The sequence below is a fragment of the Ambystoma mexicanum genome, chromosome 2p (assembly GCF_040938575.1).
Source record: "Ambystoma mexicanum isolate Mex_15411 chromosome 2p, UKY_AmexF1_1, whole genome shotgun sequence".
Classification (NCBI taxonomy): domain Eukaryota; kingdom Metazoa; phylum Chordata; class Amphibia; order Caudata; family Ambystomatidae; genus Ambystoma; species Ambystoma mexicanum.
Window position 1 is genome coordinate 589,676,119 of NC_090923.1, and position 21,871 is coordinate 589,697,989.

The following is a 21,871-nucleotide window of genomic DNA, read 5'->3' on the forward strand; positions in this document are numbered from 1 at the left end:
AGTATTGGACAATTAACAGTGAATAAGGCTCATACAAGATGGATTGAGCAAGTCTCTAGAGGCCAATGGAGCAATAACACTCTGCTAAATTGAATCAAATAACAGAATAAAGGAGGCCGAAATGGACAAATTGGCTGGCTCCTCACACATGATGCAGAACACGAAAACAAGAGCTATTCATTAGGCTGCGGGCGAAGATAAATGATGTGCTCATACTCCCTCGAATGTTCTAGAACAGAGAGCAATGGCAAGGTCAACTAAAGACGGGAAACTTTGTCTTATGGCCAAACTGATGAGAGATGATGACCTAATTGGGAAAGTGAGGAGTAATCTGACGTGACTCAAGTACCTGGGTTTCGATTTCCTTAGGTGATGCTAGCGAGCCGAAAGTCCAAGGTTGGGTGGGATGCCATTCAATCAGTGGATCTATGGTGCAACCTGCTATACAATGTTGCATAGACTAATCCACTGCCATTTTGTCCGCTATAATCAGTATTATACGTATATAGAGGTAGTTCAAGGTGTGTCTTGCAGATAAGAGACTGCCATTGAAGTACTAACCCGTGGACTTTTTATAGGTAGACCTGTTCCCCTAACCAATCCCTCCCGCCAGTAGGTTTTATAGTTTGCGACGTAGGATGTAAAAAATGACGCATATTGGAGGTTAAGACCGCTGTATAATCAAGTTTGTGTGTGCAAACATCAGTCCGATGTTTGTCCGTGTACCCTGCTTTATTAAAATAAGAATAAAGTAGTACTTTTGCCATATTCTTTGATTCTGTCTGGTTATTTGGTCTGAGATCTTTATTGGTAATTCCATCTAGCTCAAGAAATGCTTCAATCATCCAGCATCAGGAGCACATCTTCTCTGTGCTCGATGTTGGTCATTCAGGCATCCAGGCGCATCTTGACTAGGTCTGTGTTTAGCTGCTTATGTTCTATCCTTACCGTTTTCCCTTCAATAGTCTGTACCCTTCCCCTCAGATCTGCCGTAGTGATTGGATCTCAGACCGACTGGATCTAATCTCTGCAAAGATACACACAATATCTTCTTTGGTGGTCACAGTTGTCAACTCGTGTGCACCCGGATTGAGCTCCATCCCTTCCACTCATTCTTCCCACCTGTGTCTCTGGAGGTCTTCTATTCCCAGCACTGTGTACCCTTTGACACACCTTTTGAGGTGTGAATCACACTCCCCTCCAATGTCACTGTGGGGTTGCACTACTTTATCAGCACTGGACGCTCCTCTCACTGTACCACCGAAACTGGAGAGGATAGTCCAACACTGTACGCGCAGGAAGCTCCCAGTATTTCCGTATATTATTGGGCTGGGTGCCCAGAAACTGCCCACTTGTCGCCTGTTGGTGCTTTTTCTTCACCCTAGGTCGTTTGTTATGGGCCCACTTTAGATTCTTTTAAAATTCTTTTTTTTCTGGGTTGCAAAGTATTGGCCAGGTACAGATCCTCCTCCTACCTTCTGCACCTCTGGGTACAGCCCAGCTCCTTGCAGCCACTTGCCTGTAGCCACAGAAAGGTGGGGTTTTCTCAGTTTGTTTGTCCACCGAGGCCTGCATTTGCGTATGGAGGCATTCACTGCAACCCAAAGTACCCGGTTGTGGGCCCACAATGACTCCAATATGGCACAGGCTCGTTTGGGATAGCCTTTACCCTGCCGCTCCACAGTCTCCTTTCTTCACTCCAGGGTGCAGGGATACTTTGGGCGGGCGGTACGGCGGCTCTGCAGGCAAACAGTGTGCCTCTCTGGCCTGCCCCCAGCCTCGTGAGCACAGCGCCTCCAGAGTCTGTGCATTTATGGGGCCACCTGTTGCCCTCTAATCTCGTCTGCCAGCCTGGGTCATCATTGGTTTGGCTCGGGGACATGTGCGTAGGTGTTCACCCAGCTTAGCTCTCCGCCCGCCGTGTACTGCTTACCGGCGTGGGTTGTGCAAGGGCTGATGCCGCAACCTGGCAACTGTTTGCAGGACTCAGCGCTTCGCCCTGTGTGTGTGCATTACAACCATCCGCATTGGCACTCCCCTGTTCAGCTCCTGAAGGCAGCTACTTGTCCACCTCGGGCAGCGCACGTTGGGTACCACACTGCTCCAGGCCTCACGCCAGATGCGGCCACACTCTTCTTTCTGGCCTAGTTCCTTTCTGCATAAAAGCAGCGTCCTGAGGACTGGAAGAGCAAGACATCGCCACTGGAACTATGGAACCGAAGGGAAGAGAAGCCAGAGACATCTTCAGCATCTACACCACCGGTGAAGCCCTGCTGGATTGTTTCACCACTTTTCTTCCACACGACGAGAGGAGATCTTCAGCGGAGGAGTCTCTTTCCCGTAAGATGGTAGGGTCAACCAGTTCACCTCTCGCATCCTCGGACCTGCCTTGGTCTACTCGACAGTGCCCCGCAGTTGAAGACCGGATAGCCAGGCAGCTATCGACCCGGACCGCGATTAAAAGGAGCGTACCTTTTAAACTTCATTTGGCAGCACCGCGGCTGGTTTCATCCCTGGGTAGTGCAGTGACTCGAACCTTCCTCCACGACGAGAGCCTCTCTTCCTCTGTTGGAGCCCTCGACCTGCAGGAACTACCAGGAACAACCGCCACCGCAGGAGCCACTTCTCCATGTTTAAGGTACATTGTTCCGCCAGGCCGCCCTTTCTCCGTGGTAGCCCTAAAGGTGTTTTAAATCCTTTAACTACTTGTGGGATCGGCCGCCCTCTCTCTTAACATTGTTTTTCGCCTTGCATCTACCTCTTCAAAAGTTTTCTATTAAAGACTTGACTGCAGGTACAAGAACATTTTTGCTACTAAGCTCTTGGTCCTGTACCACTGACTCTGGCACAGGCCTATTGACTCTGGCTGATTTGTTAGATCTGCTCTCATTAGATTAGTTTTCAATGAGAAATGTGTTGATGCACCTAAATCTTCTAAACCCCTCTTCCTTCCTACTGTTTTAACTTGTGGAGTGCCATTTTACTCAGTTCTCATTCACTTGTCTTTTGGTTAAAGTGTTACTGTGTATTACTTCTTCACAAAACTTCAGGGAAGAGTTGCTAGGGCGTGTCTGAAGATATTTCGGTTTAACTTGTACTTTCCCTCCCTTTCGTTGAATTGATAGAGTGCCATTTGTAGTAGGTTTTCACTGTGCCGTTTTGCTCAGTTTTCACTATACCGCAAACTTGCCTACAATTGAATAGGGAGTTGTATATGCTTTTCTTTTGACAAAACTTAACTTACTTTATTAACTGTGATCTATGTGTTGACTTAGAAGTGTATAAAATAAATATATATTCTCTTTTTAATACAAAATTTTGGTCAGTGTTTCCATGCTCCATAGTACTGTACTACCTATTGTGTCAACCCTGAATACTGCTCATCTCCCTCTTGAGATATGTCTGACTGCTCAACCACAGCTACCAACTAAATCTTTGTGGTACAGACTGATACCAAAGGGGATTTATTGCTCTCACCTGTAGTCCTAATCTGGGGTAGAGCTCCCTAAGGGAACTGCCCTGGATTCTGCCTAACACCGGTATCGTGCGTCCTAATATCCGGTAACGTCGGCTCGACGGAGGCCCTCGAGGACGGCCTATCGACGTCATCGACGCAGGACGCAGACGCCAAAAGATTTTCCAAAGCAGCTGTAGTGATTACTGTCATAGATATGGAATACGTCGTCGGACCATCCCATCGAAAGAACGTTAACAGGTAAGAGAGTAACTTGTTCTCCTTTTTAACACATTGATTTATATTCTTAGAAGGAAAATATTAAGCTGACTGGTAATGATGGCATAATGTGGGGGTGCTGGCAAAAATGTTTGTGTAAGTATTTTTCAATGATACTTGGAATCTGCAAGCTATAGCATGCTTCTGATTGTGTTTCGCATAGTGGGTTCACCTCAAGCATAAGTGTTATAAATAAATGTTTTCCTGTTTTTCCTGAATATTATAACTAATGTTTTATAAAAACTATATTTTCTGTTATGTTTAGGGCTTTTATTATGAGTGAAGGTTTGCGTTCATTCAGCTTGTAAAATCTGTATATTTATTTCTTGCAGGGCATTTTAGATTACATGGATAACCTTAATCCTCCACAAATCCGAAAACTTTTTCATATTCTCAGCATGTTGGCATTCTGCAAAGGCCATGGAGGCACCCACATTCAGGTATGAGGAAGCAGTGTCTTCCATCCATTTACTCGAAGACTTGAAGATTCATAGAGTGTAATGTTTATGTTCCAAGGGCTATTTGCCATCATTAGTTTTTCAGGCATTTACATATTTAGGCTTTTTCCTGAAAATATATTTTGTAGTAGGGAAATTATCTACATCATCTTTCCTCATTGTATCTCTCTCATTGCATAATATTGATTTTACTTTGTTTAGATATTCTGTTTCGTTTAGACCAAAATGGCATACTTCTATCAACGATTTGTCCTTTTGTATGAACTCTTTCCTCCCACTAGTCCTCATCTTTGATCTCCCAGCACAGCTGCTCTTTGGAACCTTTTCGAAACGCTACCAGGTGATTCTGCGCAGCTCCACCTGTCACCTTTACACACCCTACACCGGACATGGCTTTGGAGACTGAATATATAGAGGCAGAGTATCCCATGACCTAATTTCCTTATTTTCAGGTCTCACTCTGCTCGCTATTGGGAACACCAACCTTTCAAATACTTGGACATTTCTATATGCTTATCGTCAGACTCTAGGTGGCGCGGCGCAAGATGGCCGCTGGCTAGAGGAGCTCCTGCCATCGTAGGGACAAATCCACAGAAGAATGCTGCAAGCAGCAGCCAGAACGCACCATAAATGAAGGGAAACTAAATCGCTTTATTCCAGGGTCCAGCGGAACGATCACACTGGAGATTTCGACCCCAGAATCCCATTCTGGCAGACCATAATCTGAGTCAACCGAAAGCCTGCCAAAACCAACGCATCCAGCTCGCCGGTGAAGGAACTTTGCAAGCCAAGCCGGCACAACAGTACACGCGCCGCTCATGGCGGTAGCCGGAGCTGACGCCCGTTCTGCTCTCTGACCGATGAGCGGCCCATCAAAGCAAGCCTCACTGCGCCCCCCCTTCCAAACCTGTCGTATGTTCCTCCGTAACAGCGGACAAACACCCGGCTGCCGGAGCGGGCGATCGCCGCAGTGGACCACAGCGGAAGACCAGGGGGAAGAGAGTACACCGGCACCTACCCCGAGCATGGCGACCACCCTTGACAGTGGCCCCCGGACCAGACCGGAGGAAGCTGCAGTCTCAGGACTGCAGCCGCTGACCAGGTGTGAGGACCGCCATACTACGGGACGCTACGTGCCGCCACAACAAAGCCACAAGTAAGTTGGGGGGGGGGCGTCAAGGCGGCGCGTGGACTCATTCTGCCCCGCTCCCAACCGCAAAAGTGCAAGTTACTGGAGCGCATGGAGAGCAGAGACCGGGCGGCACCCTTCCCCCCCCCCAACCCCCTGCACACCCCCGAGCAGGGAGCAGCAGTGCCACCCAGGGAGACTCAGCGGAGCAGCGCGCACAAAGTTTGCGCACCCCTCAGACCACCATCATCTCAGGCAACAACCGGCGTGGCTGATAGGGGCTGGCCCCCTGCCCCCCCAGCTGCGGGCCCCATATCACAACAAAGCAAACCAATATCAAGCACAAAATAGCCATCCAGCCTAACAACCTCCCGGGACCACTGCTTAACATAAGGAAAGAAGCGCAGAGGGCAGCTGAAGCCTCTCGTAACTACTGCTCGCTCCCTACATCAGTGCTTACTGGCACAGTGCCTCATCAGCGGGCCTTGAATGGTGCCCTCCCCACGTATTTACGTCCCAGGAGGGAAAAGCAACAAAGCTTCACTCCCCTACTGGAACTGATCTACAACGGGCAGGGGGCAGCACAACCTCTCCACATCAGCAGGGAATGACCACACTCTAAACGGCCTCCAACATTCGCAGAGCAACGCAGCCACGCAGGCTCAAGCCTCCTTCGGAAGGGGTATCTCGTTACATCCGTCGCAATCCGCGCAGGGAGATCAGTTACACGAATGACCAGCCGCCCACAGACAGCAAACAGAATCCAGAGCATGCATCCCCATTGAAAGCCGCTTCGCCTCCCCAGTGGGCCCAGCAGTGGACCTTGTCCCGTTCCCAGTGGACCGACCGCCCTGTCACAGACGCCTTGAGCAGGGCTTCTCCCCCCCCCCCCCCCAGGGGCCCAGAAGAAGCGGGACCACCCTGCAACCAGGTTTATCCACACCAACCGAGCCACAACCATAGGACACCTCTCATTGCACCAACAGCTTGAGCGGCTAACAGACGGTCCCCGGCAGCTGAGTGCCGGCACTCAACAGGTGCCCTCTCACATCTTGGAGCAGGGGAGGACCCCCCACCAAGCTGTTGGGGCTCCCCAGGCTCAAAATACCAATGCAGACCAGCCAGAGAGCGGGAGAAACACATAATACTCAGGCTACAGGCGCTATATGTCACCCACCGGCAGGCATAACGGTGTGAATGGGCATGCAAAAAGAACTTGGACCAACAACGGAGAAACCAGCGCTGCCATCCACTCCTGCCCAACCGAGGAGATCTAATCGCAATAAAGGGGAGATGGACGTCCAGACGCAGCGGCAAGCTATCCTGGCAGAAATGTGGATCATCGGACAGCGGACCCAGTAAACTAATAATACAGTGCTGGACATTAAGCGGGAACTGCAGGACGTCCAAACACGCTTGGCCGCTCAAGCCGAGCGTACCACTGACAACGAACAATGGATCATTGCGATCGAAGACAACCTGACAACAGCAAGTGGCGACCTGGAAGGGTTCATCGGAGAAGTCCAACGGCTGGGGGGGGAAACTCGATCAGGAGAATCGCTCCCGATGGAATAATTTTCGGGTAGTCGGCCTTCCCGAAAACGCAGAAGGGGCGGATCTGGAGTCCTTCATACTCGACCTCCTCCGCGACGCTCTCAAAATAGAGAACCTGTGAACTCATGATCGAAAGGGTACACAGGGCACCAATCCCGAAACCTGTGCCTGATCAGCGCCCCAGAACGATTACTATGCGTCTACTCAACTTCCAGGATAAGATGGCGATACTGAAGGCCTACAGAGAAGCCGGCCCAATAAAAGTGGGATCAGCAAATATCAAGATATTCAATGACTACTCACTAGAGTTTCGGCCCGCTCTTCGAAGCTCTGAAGTCCTAAGACTACTGCCACTACCTGAAATTTCCTGCAACATGGTGTTTCCAAATCAACAACCAATGGCACACTTTTGAGGACGTGGAAACAGTGTGGCGCTTCCTCCAGCAGCGTAACATTGTCACTACAGACTTTGTTCATCCAACATCAGAGAGCCAAAGGCCGGACCACTGCCCTCCCCCAAACTCAGACAGACCCCAGGCAAGCGGGAAATGGCAAAAAATAGCTGCAGACTGAAAGGTTGGGTCCCAAAGCGCTGATAAATGCAATGAGAGATATCTCAGCCCATTCACTCTCGAAGAAAATCCGAAATTTATAACCAGCTCTGGATCCAGGAACTGGACACCTCTGACGCCTCTCCCAATGCAGATAAAACTCACCTGATGCGCACACATCGCTGACCGTCTCTGATGCCACGGGGCTCACTGCAGTCTCGTGGGCCACAACTAGCGGCGAATAGCACCCGTAACTGGTTGAGTCGGCGTAGGGCGCAGGGACCCCTGGCCCGACCCTCGATCCCTGGCAAGCATGCCATTTGTTGGTTTTAGGTGGCGAGTTAGACCTACCCAAGGTTCCTTCTTTGTTAGTTTAATTGTTTGGTCAGAAGATGATGTAGGCTCATGTTGGAGCCCTACCGAGTTGCATGTACCGATCCCCGTACGGGAAGGCCCTGGCCACGCAGATTGCCTAAATGCACATGCAGCAACACAGATATTATCAGTTACTGGCGCATACACTAGAACAAACACGCACAGACAATGACCTCGCTTATCACCCTAATACCACTCAACATCCAAGGCCTGATTCACCCCATCAAGCGCAGGAGACTACTTAACAGCATGAGGGATCTCCAGGGCGACGTAATCTTCTTCCAAGTGACTCACCTGGGGGCTACAGAATTTGAGAAATTGCAACGTGGTTGGATCGGGGCATCTTACCATGCGCCGTAACAGGGAAAAAGAGGGGTATCCATTCTCATCCATAAATGTGTCCCACTCCAAATCCAAAATACAGTGGCCGATGGGGAAGGTAGATGCATTCTAGTCCAACGGCACCTATACCACCACCCCATCACACCCCTAAAAGTTTATGCCCCAACCTCAGACACCTTCTTCACCGAGATTTTCACAACTTGCGCACAGTAAATGGGCTAACTCATGCTAATTGGAGGAGACCTAAATGTAACGCTAGATCACATACGAGACCGGCTGGGCACAACCACGCCCCCCCCCCACCCTGAATAAGCAGAACTCCCTCATTACCCTAATGCAAGACCTACACCTGAAAGATATATGGCGGGAAAAGCACAAGCAAAGTAATAATTACACATACTACTCCCATCCCCACGACACTCACTCCCGACTTGACTACTGGTTTACCTCAGCAAACACACTCCATCTAGCCGAGGAATGCACAATCCTCCCAACAACCCTCTAAGACCATGTACCCGGTCCTCTTATGCCTCGCCCTCCCAAACACACCGTGTAAGCCACCCTCCTGGAGACTCAACCTCTGCATGCTTCACTACCCTGACCTCATAGAATATCTAATAATCGACTCCGAGCGGTTCTGGCAAGCTAATCTTATACAGGACTACACAGCTCATATGTGCTGGGATGCATTTAAGACATACATAAGGGGATACTGTATTTTGCGATGGGCGTTCAAGCGCAAAGCCTGAGTGGGTGGGTGGGTGGTATATCACCCTGTTAACGGCCAAGCTGAAAAAAGTTGAAAGGTACCACAAACTAACCAGAGACAAACTGCTAAAACCTCTGCTGAAAAACCTCAGTGGCAAAATCAAGCATGTCACCACTGTAAGAGCCCAAAAATCCTACACCAGCTGGTCCCAATCATATTACTCCAATAGCGATAAACCCCTGAAGACAATGGCCCTGGCCCTAAAGCAGCGCCAGGCTGCCCAAACCATAACTACGATACGGGATAAAGAGGGAGTGCCACTATTAGACTCCGAAATTAACGTGCGATTCGCAGAGTTCTATAAAGATCTATATGCGGCCCCCGCAAACCCAAACATCGACCTCTTTCTGGACTCCATATAGATCCCAAAAATCCTCCCTGATCACATCCCAGCCCTCGAAGCACGCATCACAGCGGCAGAAATTGTAAGCGCCATTGCTGCGCTAACAGCTCGTGAAGCGGCAGGGCCGGATGGGATTCCAATCGACCTTTGTAAAAAACTGGGGGCAGATACCGCAACCCGACTGGATGATGTATTCAATGAAGTCGTTGACCTTGGCCGCCTTCCGCAGTCAATGCTCTCTGCAAACATAGTGGTCTTCCATAAAGAGGGGCGGGATCCCGAGCTATGTGGGTCCTACAGACCCATCTCCCTCATAAACGCTGTGCCAAGATACTGGCAAAATGTCTAGCCAGACAAATTGAAAACAGCCTCCCGTACGTCATACACAAAGACCGGACCGGGCTCATCTGCAACATACACTCAAGCGATAATATTAAAAGGCTACTTGTAGTGGGGGACAGAGACCCAGAGGACCGAATACTGACTGTAGACGCCGAAAAGGCCTTTGATAAAGTACAATGGGAGTTCATCTTCACCGTGTTGCCTCGATATGGCGTCCCTCCCCATCTGGTCCAGTTGATCAAATTGTTATATGTGGGCCTCACCGCAGCAGTGGTCACCAACGGCACCACCTACCTGCCGTTCAAACTACAATCCGGCACTCGCCAGGGATGCCCGCTATCGCCATTGTTATACACCCTATCCATACAACCCATAGCGACCAGACTCTGCGCAGATAGGAACTGGACGGGCATCACACAAGGGGCGGAGGAGAACTGTGTGTCCCTCTACGCCGACGACATGCTACTATGTCAGTAATGGGCGCGCATCACTCACGTACATTCGGACGCTCCTCCAGGAAATAGGCCCTATGGCCGGCTATGCAATCAACTGGAGAAAGTCCAAAATCATGCCATTATGTCCGGATATCCCTTGGGACCCAGGTGCAATCGCTCCCTTCTCCTTGCAAACGCACCATATCAAGTATCTCGGAATTAATATTAGCACCTCTCTGGACAACATTAGCGAACTAAACTATCCCAGTAAAATTACGCACATGTCAAGACCTAAAACGATGAAACGCCCTCGCCCTCTCCCTCGCCGGTCGTTTAAATTCTCTTAAAATTAACTCATTCCCCAAGCTTATATACATCGCTATGATGATCCCAGCGAGCCCAGCTCCTGACTCCCTGAAAGTGCTTGATAGAGCAATCGCTAAATTTATTTGAAGAGGGAAGAAGGCTAGAATTAACCTCTCTGCCCTTCAAGCCGCCAAACCAAAAGGGTGCCTCGCTGCACCCTCCCTGAGGGCCTACCATCAAGCGGCACAGGTCTGCTGGGTAAAACGCTGGCTGGACATATTTTACGACTCCAGCTGGAAGGCAATGGAGCTCGGGATGATGGAAACTTTAAACCCCATTAAAATCATGGCCACGCCCACGCCTAAAAAAACACCCAATCATCGGACCCACCATAATCCAATGGCACAAACTCGGGTCCCAAACCAGGTTTGCCCCACCATGGTCTAGCATTAGGGCAATCCTTACATACGGGACCACACAAAAAATTCACTGCAAAAAAAAAACCTTGAGTGAGCCGACCTACGACTAATGGACATATGTGAAGAGGGACGACTCCTATCGTTCCAAGACCTGCGCTCCAAGTTGGGACTGAGTATGGGTGACTGGCTCACTTTTCACACAATTAGCAACACTATATGGCAGCACATCGCTCAAACACTGCTACCACCTACCCTGGCCCCATTGAGGCGGAAATGGACCACCACTTGTAAGTCTTTCAGCACCTTCTACCTGATGGCTATTCCCAACAACCATGGGCGTAACCTCACATTAGCGCAATCCTGGGCCGAGGATCTAGTCAATCAGATAGAAGTCTCGACTATTCTGGAATGCTTTGAAGCCATTCCCCAAATCTCCATCAACCTTAAAAACAGAGAGATCCAATTCAAAATCATACAGCGTTAATACTACACCCCTTCAGCACTCTACCAAATGGGAATCGCACACTCAAACAAATGCTGGAGGGAGTGCAGATCCTTAGGAATGATGGGCCACCTCCTATGGCATTGCTCCAAACTCTCTCAATACTGGAGGGGATTCCACAGACAAATTGAGGGCATCAGCCGGGCTATGGTTGTATTCACACCCGAGGCGATGCTACTGGGGGCAGGGGCAGATGAATGGCATGAGGTCCCTCTAACCTGTAGATTTATAGGGACACTGCTTTTCACGGCTAGGAAGCTACTCACCATCCATTGGAAGGCTAAGATCCCACCCCCTCACTCCGAACGCACAGAGCTACTAGCGAAAACCTGCAGGTTCGAACTGCCTGTCATGACCAGAAGACAAATATGCAATCCCGACAGGGTGGATAGATTCCGCGCTCTCGCGGACCAGTTCACCTAATGAGGGAGGCAACAAACTTGTACCCAGGGGACTGCCATTCAGGTATGCACTCATATACACACACACACAGAATCAGTGCACATAATTCCCTCACGTAGTAGGCTTGGACAGCTGCTAGTTTTGGAACGGAAACCTAGGAACCTGGAGCGTTTTCCGTATGGACAGGTTGAGTGCCTTACCACACTGCAACTCAAAGTTTGCGTGGGGGGTAGGGGGAATGGGATGTTATGGTTTTGGTGGAATACATCATACAGACAGTCTCATCAAGTGGATATCGGTGAATGGGGAGGATAATGGGTCCGCATCGAGATGGGGCGGCACAGTGAATAAAATACACAACCCGCGCTGGAGGACAGGTGCTTGAACCCGCTTGCTCCAACATACCCATCCCCCCAGTGCCTTCGCTGAACTTTGTGTTACACTGCTTACGATTGTTACTATTTTTTGCAATGTATTGCGAAATGCCAATAAAAGAGTTAAAAAAATATATATATTTGCTTTTCATGTTTGCTGGTCCATATCATGCCGTATCCAACAAAGTCTCAGAATCCAAGCCCTGCACTGGCTGCAGGCTCCAAATTTCAATTTCAGGCCTGCACTGCATCAGTCTTTACTGTCTTGGTGAAGGCAACAACATGCAGGACTGCATTATGCTAATTGATGCACCTGAAGGCGCTTTGGAAACCTGAAGCAAAGCTTTTTCCCTTTCTCCAGAAGGGAGAAGGGTGACCCGTTTGAGGTCACTTGGCACAGACTGCTGCACCAAGGATTGGTCCCCCAGGTTAAAATCCCCAGGCGGTTCTTTGAAGCTTCACTCTATTTCATTGTCAAAGAAGATGTGCCACCACTTTTTCTCGGAGGAGCTGACAGGGACTCCATAAGTAGATGCGACAAGATCCCGACCAACGGTCATGCCGTTCTGTCTTAGAATGTCAGTCCTCTGAACTCTGCTCCCCCTCTCACGGCACTGCTGGCAGTTGCCCACGACACCAGAGTTGTGAGGGAATTTGCCCTGCTCCCCGGAAGAGCATAAATGTACCATTTGGAGGAAATTTTTGATGAGGAAAAGGACTCATCACCTCAGGAATTGTACCCTTCCATCCAAGGGAGGTCAGGGACTTCCCAGAGGTGTTTCATGGAGCACGGGGGACCTGGTGGATTTTGTGGCCGCCTTGCATGAGGCAAGTGGCGTGGTCACCTCGCCAGAGGTCAGCCTGTTTCCAGCTGCTACTCTGGGCAAGCCACAGGATACTTTTGAGCACCTGATGGTGAAGGTGGTCCTACACCTAGGAGTTGTCTGCCCCTTTGGGACCAAACATTCAGTATGAGAGTACCGACAACCTGGATGCAGCTCCAAAGAAGGTGACACTATTGCCTTTCAAACAGGCAGTAGAAGGGCCGGCACTTTCAGACTCCATATTCCTTTGGGTCCATGCTTCACCAGAACGTTTGGTGGTCCAGGCCACCATGGGGAGCCTTAAAACCACATCCTTTCCGTCCTTGCCCTCTAACAGGGAGAGGAAGAGGCTAGACACATGTGGAAGGCAGATTGTTGCCTATTTGTGCCTGAATCTCCAGTGTGTACATGCCTCCTGTGCTCTGGCCAAATTCTCCTTGGGATTCTTGTCAGTTGCAGAGGCATCAGAACACATCTCTGAAGGGGGACTGGTTCGTAGCTCTGATCAGGGATGGTAAGGAAGCCTCCCAACAGATCTGGATATGGCAGACTTTGTGGTGGGAACAATGGCCACCAGCACGTCTTATACAGGTTCTCTTGGCTCAGGATGTTACGCTTTGCCCTGGACATTCAAGAGAAACTTCTGGACCTGCTTTTTATCGGCATGAAGTTATTGGGCACCAAGGCTGACAAGTCCCTACAGATGTTTCAAGCCTCCAAAGCTACATCTATGTCACTGGGACTAGCATTCCAGCAACAGCTGCCGGCAAGCCCTGCGAGCAGGAGTTTTTGCCCCTTTGCCTCCTATGCTCAAAGAGGTAGGGGCCCGGAAAGATATCCAGCTTTTTGTTAGTTACGCTGGTGCCCTGCTGCTGGAAGAGCTGTGACAACATACTCTGTCAAGATGGATCATTCTCTGAATCTCAGAATGCTATGATCTAGCTGGCAAGAATGTCCCCGATGGACTCAGGGTACTCTCTACCAGAGGGTTAGCTGCAATCTCTGCACTGCAAATTGGAGTCTCCGTTCTGGACATTTGTCAGGCAGTGAAGTGGGTTTCTATGCACAGGTTCGCTAAGGATTACTGCTTGGATTCTCTATCTGGTCAAGACGCCAGATTTGGCAGGACGGTCCTTCATAGTTTTCTGATTTAGGTGGTTTCCTTGCTACCCTCCCTCCTCCAGATCGTTATACTGCTTTGGGAGTATATCAAAGATAGGACTGCATGGGAGGAAGGAGTCCAGTAGAAGAGCAAATTACTTAACTCTCAGTAATGTTCTTTCTGATGGACGTTCTTCCCACATATTCTTCATCACCCTCCCTACCTGCCCCTCTTGACAACTAGCTCGTCCAGTGTAACAGTGCTAGGGAAAAAAGGTGGAACTGAGGTAATGGGGTGCAGCGCCTCTATATACACTGGCCCCAGGGTCATGTCCGGTGCGGCTCCCCCTGCGGCAGAAAGATTTCTGAAGAGTAGCTCTGCTGGGAGATAGATATTAAGGATGAGGAATCTGTGGGAGGAACATCCATCAGAAAGAACATTACAGAGTGGTAAATAATGTGTTCTTTAGTAGATCCTGTATAGCTTTGTTTTATTCTCAGATTTTGCAAGATAGGAGTAAATACATGACAGAAAATGATTTTCTCCAAATACTTTTACAAGGGCTCTCCATTCAGCTCAAGCAATAGTGACATGAGCCATTTTGGTTGCTCTTACCTGTTTCTTTGGGCATGCAATGTTGGTATGCTCTCCAGGCTCTGTGATACAAACCCATATTGGGGAAATTGAAACTCATTTTCTCTACAGGAATGTGCATATTTTTCCTTTCCGGTAATGGTTTCTTCCTATCCTCATAATAGTTTCTTCCTCTCTCCCAGACAGTTTTTTGGTAATATTCTTCCACTCTATGATGTGCATGGACAGAGCTCATAACTTATATAGCTACTGTGTGTCCATCGTCTTGAAGAAGTTCACCCTGCCTCATCGAGTGAGTGACTTCCTCTCCCATCTGTCCACCAGACCATTCAGATCCTCCATCATGCCATCAAGCTTTGCCCTCACCATTTTTGTAAGATCCCACAGGATGAACATCCCAATATACTGGAATCGTTCATATCTCACTTTATTGACCATCCTTCAAAGTGAGCTCTCTAGCAGTACTTTTGTAGGTTGGAAAACAACAGATTTCCCCTGAGACTTGTCTGTAAAGCTCTGGGATTGGGTAGTGAGAGGTTTTGAAGAGTACATTAGTCGTATAACAAGGTTTTTACTTAAAGGGGTAGGTCACTCAGATATTTAATTGTCCCAATCGATTGGCATGTATTTTCGATCAAACATCGATCCATCTTAACTAAATGTCCTATGCATCTGACCTTACTTTTCCTCACTTTTACGAATGCCGAAACGCCTGCCTCGGCAGCGCCATCTTGTGGAAATCTTATCCATTGATCCATCGCCCTGAGTTCCAAGTGCCCTTGCGGCTCTAAATCATATCATCCGCCCCTCAAGCTGACATCACTTGTCATAAATATATGTTCCACCTATTTTAGTGACGTTGGTGGGCAGCGTAGCCATACCTACCCTGTCATCACCCACGTCATAACGTTATCTAACGCAGAACCAGGAACATAAACACACACATCCACATAGAACACAAGACTTTTCGTTCTTTTCAGAAAAAGGGAATAAAACCTATATTTCAAAGAAATAAAATGATAATAAAGATTTTCCAGAATAACCTTTAAGAAAGTCTTGATTCTATTAAAGACAGGGAGGCGAGCATTATGCTTCTCTTTCTTTATTTAAACATCAAAGAGAAAGCTCAGCAGCAAGATTTATGCACCCAGATTGATGGTATTGCATATACAGGAACAAGGGTGCAGAAAATCCCATGAAAAAACGTTAAACAAGTAAAGGAAAAAAACTCCAGTCTATAACAAAGTCACTGGGGAGAAACACACTCCGTTTCCCAGGGGGTTTAGCCAAGTTCATTACAGGTCACTGAACATGTGACAAGAAACCATCCAATAAGCTGTAAACAATCCCTCCAAATAGGAGCTGCGAACCATGGAAAAGGAAGAATGGACATGGATGAGGTTGTGAGGCTGGTCAGAGCAGGTCAAGCAGGCTTGTCCGAAGTCCCCATCGGAAGATGAGTAAAAGTCAAGTGTTACTTGATGAATATAATAACCCTGTTCAGTGTGTATGGGCGGGAGAGAAATTAGCCACGTTATCATGTAACTTTACATGTGATAGAACCAATTCACACATTCGTAAGCGCTATTCAACAACAGTACGCTTGCGCGTTCTCCGTCGTTTATTTCTCTAGTCGGGCGGGAAGAATCAAGATTTTCTTAAAAGTTATTCTGGAAAATCTTTATTCTATCTCAAGACCGGAAGCTCACATTATGCTGGTTTAAAGGTTACTTACCTCTACAGATGCGGGTTGCTCTACCTGTTTCAGGTAGAATTGTTTGAAAATTGATTTGCCTGCCCAGTCGGCCAGCCTTATGATGTCCTCTAAACGGACTCCAACCTGGGAGACCTTGAAAGCCATGGTGCCTCTTATTGAGCGAGCGTCAAAGAGATTAGTATCGATTCCTGCTTTTGCGAGAGTCCAGCGCACCCAGCACGCCAATGTGGGGGCAGAAACTACTTATGTAGCGCTACAAACCCTCAGGCATCTGAGCGCTGCTTATTATTACCCACGGTGTGTGGTGCTCATTTATCGACCTCGGAAGGATGAAAAGCTGAGTTTGGCCCTGCCAGGATTTGAACCTGCGTCAGCAGACTTTGCACAGATGTCAAAGTGAGAACTCTACTCGCTGTGCTATCGGACCGGCTTGCGGAGCGCTATCAATAGTTGCCCAGTAGAATTGATTGTGAGGGGCGCGGTCACCTCTTTGTAGACCTTTAAGCACTCTACTAGACATAGCTTAGGCTGTTCTCTAAAGGCTGGATATGATATTACTCTCAAATTGCATTTGGTTCTCCTGGATATGCAGAGGACTGTGCCATCTGGAGAGAAAGTCCTGCCTGCTTGATCAAGATTTCTGACATCCGAGACTCTTCTGCAGGAGACTAAGCATAGTAGAGTAGTGAGCTTTGCGGAAAGGCTGTGCGAGATAGTTCCTCATTACGAGGCCAGGAAAGGAAAAGGTTGAGGACCCTGTTGATGTCCCAGAGTTTTTCATAGCGGGACGGAGGCGGTACTGTTAGGCGAATACCATTAAGTAGCCTGCATACAAGGTGGTGTTCTGCTGGGCAACCCTCCACGATATCGTGGCCGGCTGAAATTGCGGAGCGGTAAGTGTTGACCATCCTTTAAGTGAGACCTTGCTCTACTAATGAGGCTAAGGAAGTTCAAAATCTCCTCTACAGGTGCTGAAACTGGATGAAGCTATTGTTCCAGACCCCATCGTGCCCAGTCGCTCCAAGAGTTACAGTACCTCCTGGAGGTAGCGGGGACCCAGCTCTCCGCGATGAGGCTGATGGCCTTGTGCGACATGCTCGGGGCCCTCCATCTTGCCCTGAAATCCTCCAGGCTGCTAGGGTCAATGATCCGCTCAGGAGAAGGGGGTGGTGTTGACCCGTTGGACCTGATTGCAGATCTGGAGATTGGGGTAGAAGGATTGGAGAATCTGAGGAAAGTTCCAGAAGAACTGGATACCAAGGCTCAGATATCAAGACCGGAGCTATGAGGAGAAGCTCTGCTTGTTCCTGACGAGCCTTCGACAGGGTCCTCGCTATCATGGTGAAGGGTGGAAAGGCGTAAGAGATTTCCCCGGTCCACTGTTGTAGAAATGCATCCGTCGCTGAGGCCGCTGGATCTGGTCTCCAGCTGTAAAACTCCGGGAGTTGGGTGTTGAGGCAAGAGACAAACAGATCTCTTGACAAGGGTCCCCATACCAGTTGCAGGCGTGTGAAGATCTCTCTGTTGAGCCTCCAGTCGCTTTAGTCGGAGGAGTGGCGAGAATGCCAGTCCACAACCTCGTTCCTGAGCCCTGGAAGGTATTCCGCTGTGACGGAGATCTGGTGTTCCAGGCAGAAATGCCAAAAATCCTTGGCTAGTTCTGCTTGAGGTCTTGATCTGGTAGCACCCAGATGGTTGATGTAGCTCACTGCTGAAATATTGTCCATTTTCAGTAAACTACAACTCACTCTGCCTCTGGCAAAAGATTGCATGGCGAAAGAGCCTGCTAGGAGCTCCAGGCAGTGTATGTGCATGTCTAGTTCTTGAGGAGACCAAGTTCTTCCCATGGCGACCAAGCCACTTATTGCTCCCCAACCTAGATGGCTGGCCTCTGACTCTATCACTATGTCTGGGGTGGATCCGAAGATCGCTCTGCCGTTTCAGGATTCCATATGCGTAAACCACCAGACAAGCTCTTTCCTTGCCTGAGGCAAGAGAGTTAGACATTGTGAGTATGAAAGGTTGTACCTGAGAGCTGACCTTTTAGCCTTTGCAACTCTTGGTAGTGAAGTGTGCTGGGAAATATTGCTTGAATGGAGGAGGACACAATAGCCCTATTACCCTTGCTAACTCCCACAGGGAGATGACATTCCTTTGTAAAAACCTGCGAATCTCCTGACGTGTGGAGTGTATCTTGGGAGCCGGCAGGCAGAGCTTTGAGTTCTGCGTATCCACTATGACCCCCAGAAATTCTAGGTTCCTGGAGGAGGAGAGAACAGATTTCTCCCAGTTGTCGAGGAAACCTAGGCTGTGTAACAGATCTATGGCAAGCCAGGCTTGTTGCTCTACCAGGGTTTCGGATTGGGCCATGAGAATGATGTCGTCCAAGTATATGATGAGTGTGACACCCTTCTCCCTGAGTTGCGCCACGACTGGCCTTAGGAGTTTGGTAAATGCCCAAGGGGTTGAAGAGAGCCCGAAGGGCAAGCTCGTGCACTCCCAATCCTGATTCCGCCAAGTGAACCTCAGGTAGCTTACATGTGCCTAATGAATGGACACTGCCAGATAAGCGTCCTTGACGTCTTAGCGAATGAGCCAGTCGCCTGGTCTTAAAATGTCTCTAAGCATGTGTATTTCCTCCATCTTGAAATGGCGGTAGACTATGAAGTCGTTCAAAGCTCTCAGGTTTATTACAGGTGGAACCTTTTGCTTCCTGTAGACCAGAAAAATTGTGCTGAAAAAACGCCTGGTCCAAACAAAGGCATATGGCATGTTTTTGGTGTAGACTGTGCACCTCGTTGTCTAGCGCTTCTGCATCTGACATTACTATCTGTGCTGGACGATGCTCTTGAAAGGGTTGGGCAAAGAACTCTAGACGCAACCCCCGGGTGGTGTCCCTGATCCAGGCATCTCCTGATAAGGAGTCCCAGGCTTGCACAAAGAGAGCTATCCTTGCCCCCCCCCTATGGGTGTTTGCGGTGCTGGCGCTGCCATGCTTTTACTGACCAATTGGCTGTTGAACTGTGTATCTTGCCGCTCGTCTCCAGCCACGGCCCCTTCCTCGTCCCCTGGATGGAAAGAAGGTGTCTGTTCGGTCTTGCCAAAAATGTTGCTGGCCCCTTGATTGCTGGGACCTTCTATCAAAGGAGTAACGGTCGAAGGTACGACCCATACCTTGTCCAGCCCGGGAAATCTTTTTGGTGGTGAATACTCTTTTAATAGACGCTTGTGCCTTGTCTAAGTCGGTGAAGGTGCCCACGAATTTGGACATTTCCTTCACAAAGGGGTCTCCGAACAGCAGTCCTTGAGCTGCTGTGCCAGATTCGGTGTTGGCCAGTTCTCCCAGTTTAGGGTCAATTTTTAAAGAATACTTTTCCTGCGTTCCGTTGAGATGGCGCAGTTGGCATTGCCGAGCAAGCAGAGTGCTCTTTGGGACCATCCTGATAAGACAGTTGGGTCGATCGGTTTGCCTGTGTAAATGGCATTTTCAGCCAAGTCCATTATCTTTGCAAGGGGCCCTGTGACATCCAGGACTTTATACTGGCAGGTTCTACAGGCACGGTTGATGCCCTTATTGGGGTCCTTGGTGTTCTTGCCAAGGAAAGTAATCATTTTGTTATCTAGCTCCGGCGTTAGAGCTACTTTCCCTGGGATCTCCGGGCAGGGGACTCAGCTTTGAGCTTGCTCCTGACCTCCTTCTCTAGGGGTCGACGGAGTCTGGCTTTGATATATTCTGTAGCTCCCAGTCCGATGACTTGGGATGATTCGAATCCTCCGGCACAAACACTCCCTGGAGAGCTGAATGTTCGCCGGATGGCTGGCTGGGAATGGGGGCTGGTGCATTTCCAGAGGTCGAGGGCCTTCACGCTACATCTTGTTCATCCTCCTCCGAAGATTGGGGGGGTGTCTGATCGTCATTGTGGTCCTCCCCCTTATTATCGTACTCGTCAATTGTGCCCTGCTGGTACTCCTCCGTGCTCGAAGGTCAGGCACCCGCATTGTCTTCCTCGGGTTGAGAGGGTCTAGTGACGGAAGAGGTCTCCTTCCTAGCCAAAAAGGCTTTCTTGAGCCTGGAGAAGGCGTCTCTGATGGCAGTCGTGGCTTGTTCTGGGGGGGGGGTCAAAGAGTCCTTACTCTTGTGAGCCGGTGTACTTCCCCCATCAGCAGTGTGTTTTCTCTTCTGTGTTCTCTTTTTCCCCTGCGGTGGCGCTGACTGCAGGTGCGCTTCCATGCTATCCAAGCACTGTTGGATGGGCATAGGTCTTGTGAATGTCTCAGTCAAAATCGCCACCACTAATTCACAAACACTAAACATCTTATCTACAGACCACCAGGTCCCACTTGAAACTTCGTGGAGGATATCTCTACGACCTTGTCCAATAACCTAAAAAGTACTTCCCAAACTTTAGTGCTAGGTGACTTTAACTTGGGTTATAATGACACTAAAGACATCCAATCAACTGCTATTGCTTTGACCTTGAATGAGCTGGGATTCTCCCAGAAAGTTAACTTTCCCACTCATAACAAAGGTCGAATCCTTGATTGGATAGCAGAACACAACTGTAAAGTAAGCATCACAGATATTGTACCTCAGATCTGGACCGACCACCATTTGCTACTATTTACACTGACCACTAACCTGGTCATTGCCCAGCCCTTGCTTGCCCCACCTCTGCACACGAGAAACAAAAAACTCATGACAGCAGAAAAAATTGATGCCCCTCATAACACCCAAACTTAACCTGGTTCCAGACACCATGGATCCCAACTCTCTAGTCGAACATTATAACAAGGCTATGAACTCAGCCCTCAACCACATCGCCCCGCTCAAATTAAGGAATAGTAAACCCAAAAAAACATCTTAACTCATGGTTCACCTCTCATCTAGAAAATCTTAGGCTACTCAAAAGAAAGCTTGAAACGGCCTGTAGACTCTATCCATCGGCTGAAAACAAACTCAACTTGACTAAAGCCTCCTCCCAATATAAGAAAGACATACTATTAGCCAAACAGGAAACTTATAATATCAGAATCTCTCAATCCAAATCTAGTGTCAAAGAATTGTTCAGCATTCTGAAAGAATTGGAAACTCCTATTGTACCACAAGAAAACTTCATCAAGGACAAAAAGCGGTGCTCCAGCATACAACAGGCCCTAACAAACAAAGTTACCAATTTACAAACTAAAATTGCCCTTAAGAAAGCCTCTCTAACTCCTCATATCCCTCAGAACATAGTTCCACCCCCACAGCATAAACAAGAAGCACGCTTCTGCTTCTGCTTCTCTAAAGTCTCGACCATGGAGGCGGAAAAGGTCCGTCCAACTGCGAAGGCGATCAATGTCCAGCTCAACTTATCAAGGATGCCGCCAGAGAATTATCGCCCTTTATAACTAAACTTATCAACGCCTCTTTCACCACAGGCTCTGTTCCAAATAATCTGAAAGAATCTTGGGTTCTGCCATTATTAAAGAAGCAAACCCTTGATCTGGCCATTCCCACAAATTTCAGGCCTATCACGACTGTGCCATTTCTTCAAAATATTTTAGACAAAGTGGCCTATATGCAAATACAGAACTTCCTAGAATCTAACTGCCTACTCG

General features: G+C 48.7%; 1 protein-coding gene across 5 annotated transcripts in view; it reads left to right on the plus strand.

The window, feature by feature from the left end:
- The window catches only part of FANCD2 (FA complementation group D2), a 2,923,540-nt gene that overhangs the window by 1,093,103 nt on the left and 1,808,566 nt on the right, over positions 1–21,871 (plus strand). For all 5 annotated transcript variants that reach the window (XM_069644087.1, XM_069644091.1, XM_069644090.1 and 2 more), the window contains exon 18: positions 4,066–4,173. In XM_069644087.1, the coding sequence (XP_069500188.1) occupies positions 4,066–4,173 (108 nt within the window). The remainder of the gene's footprint in view (positions 1–4,065; positions 4,174–21,871) is intronic.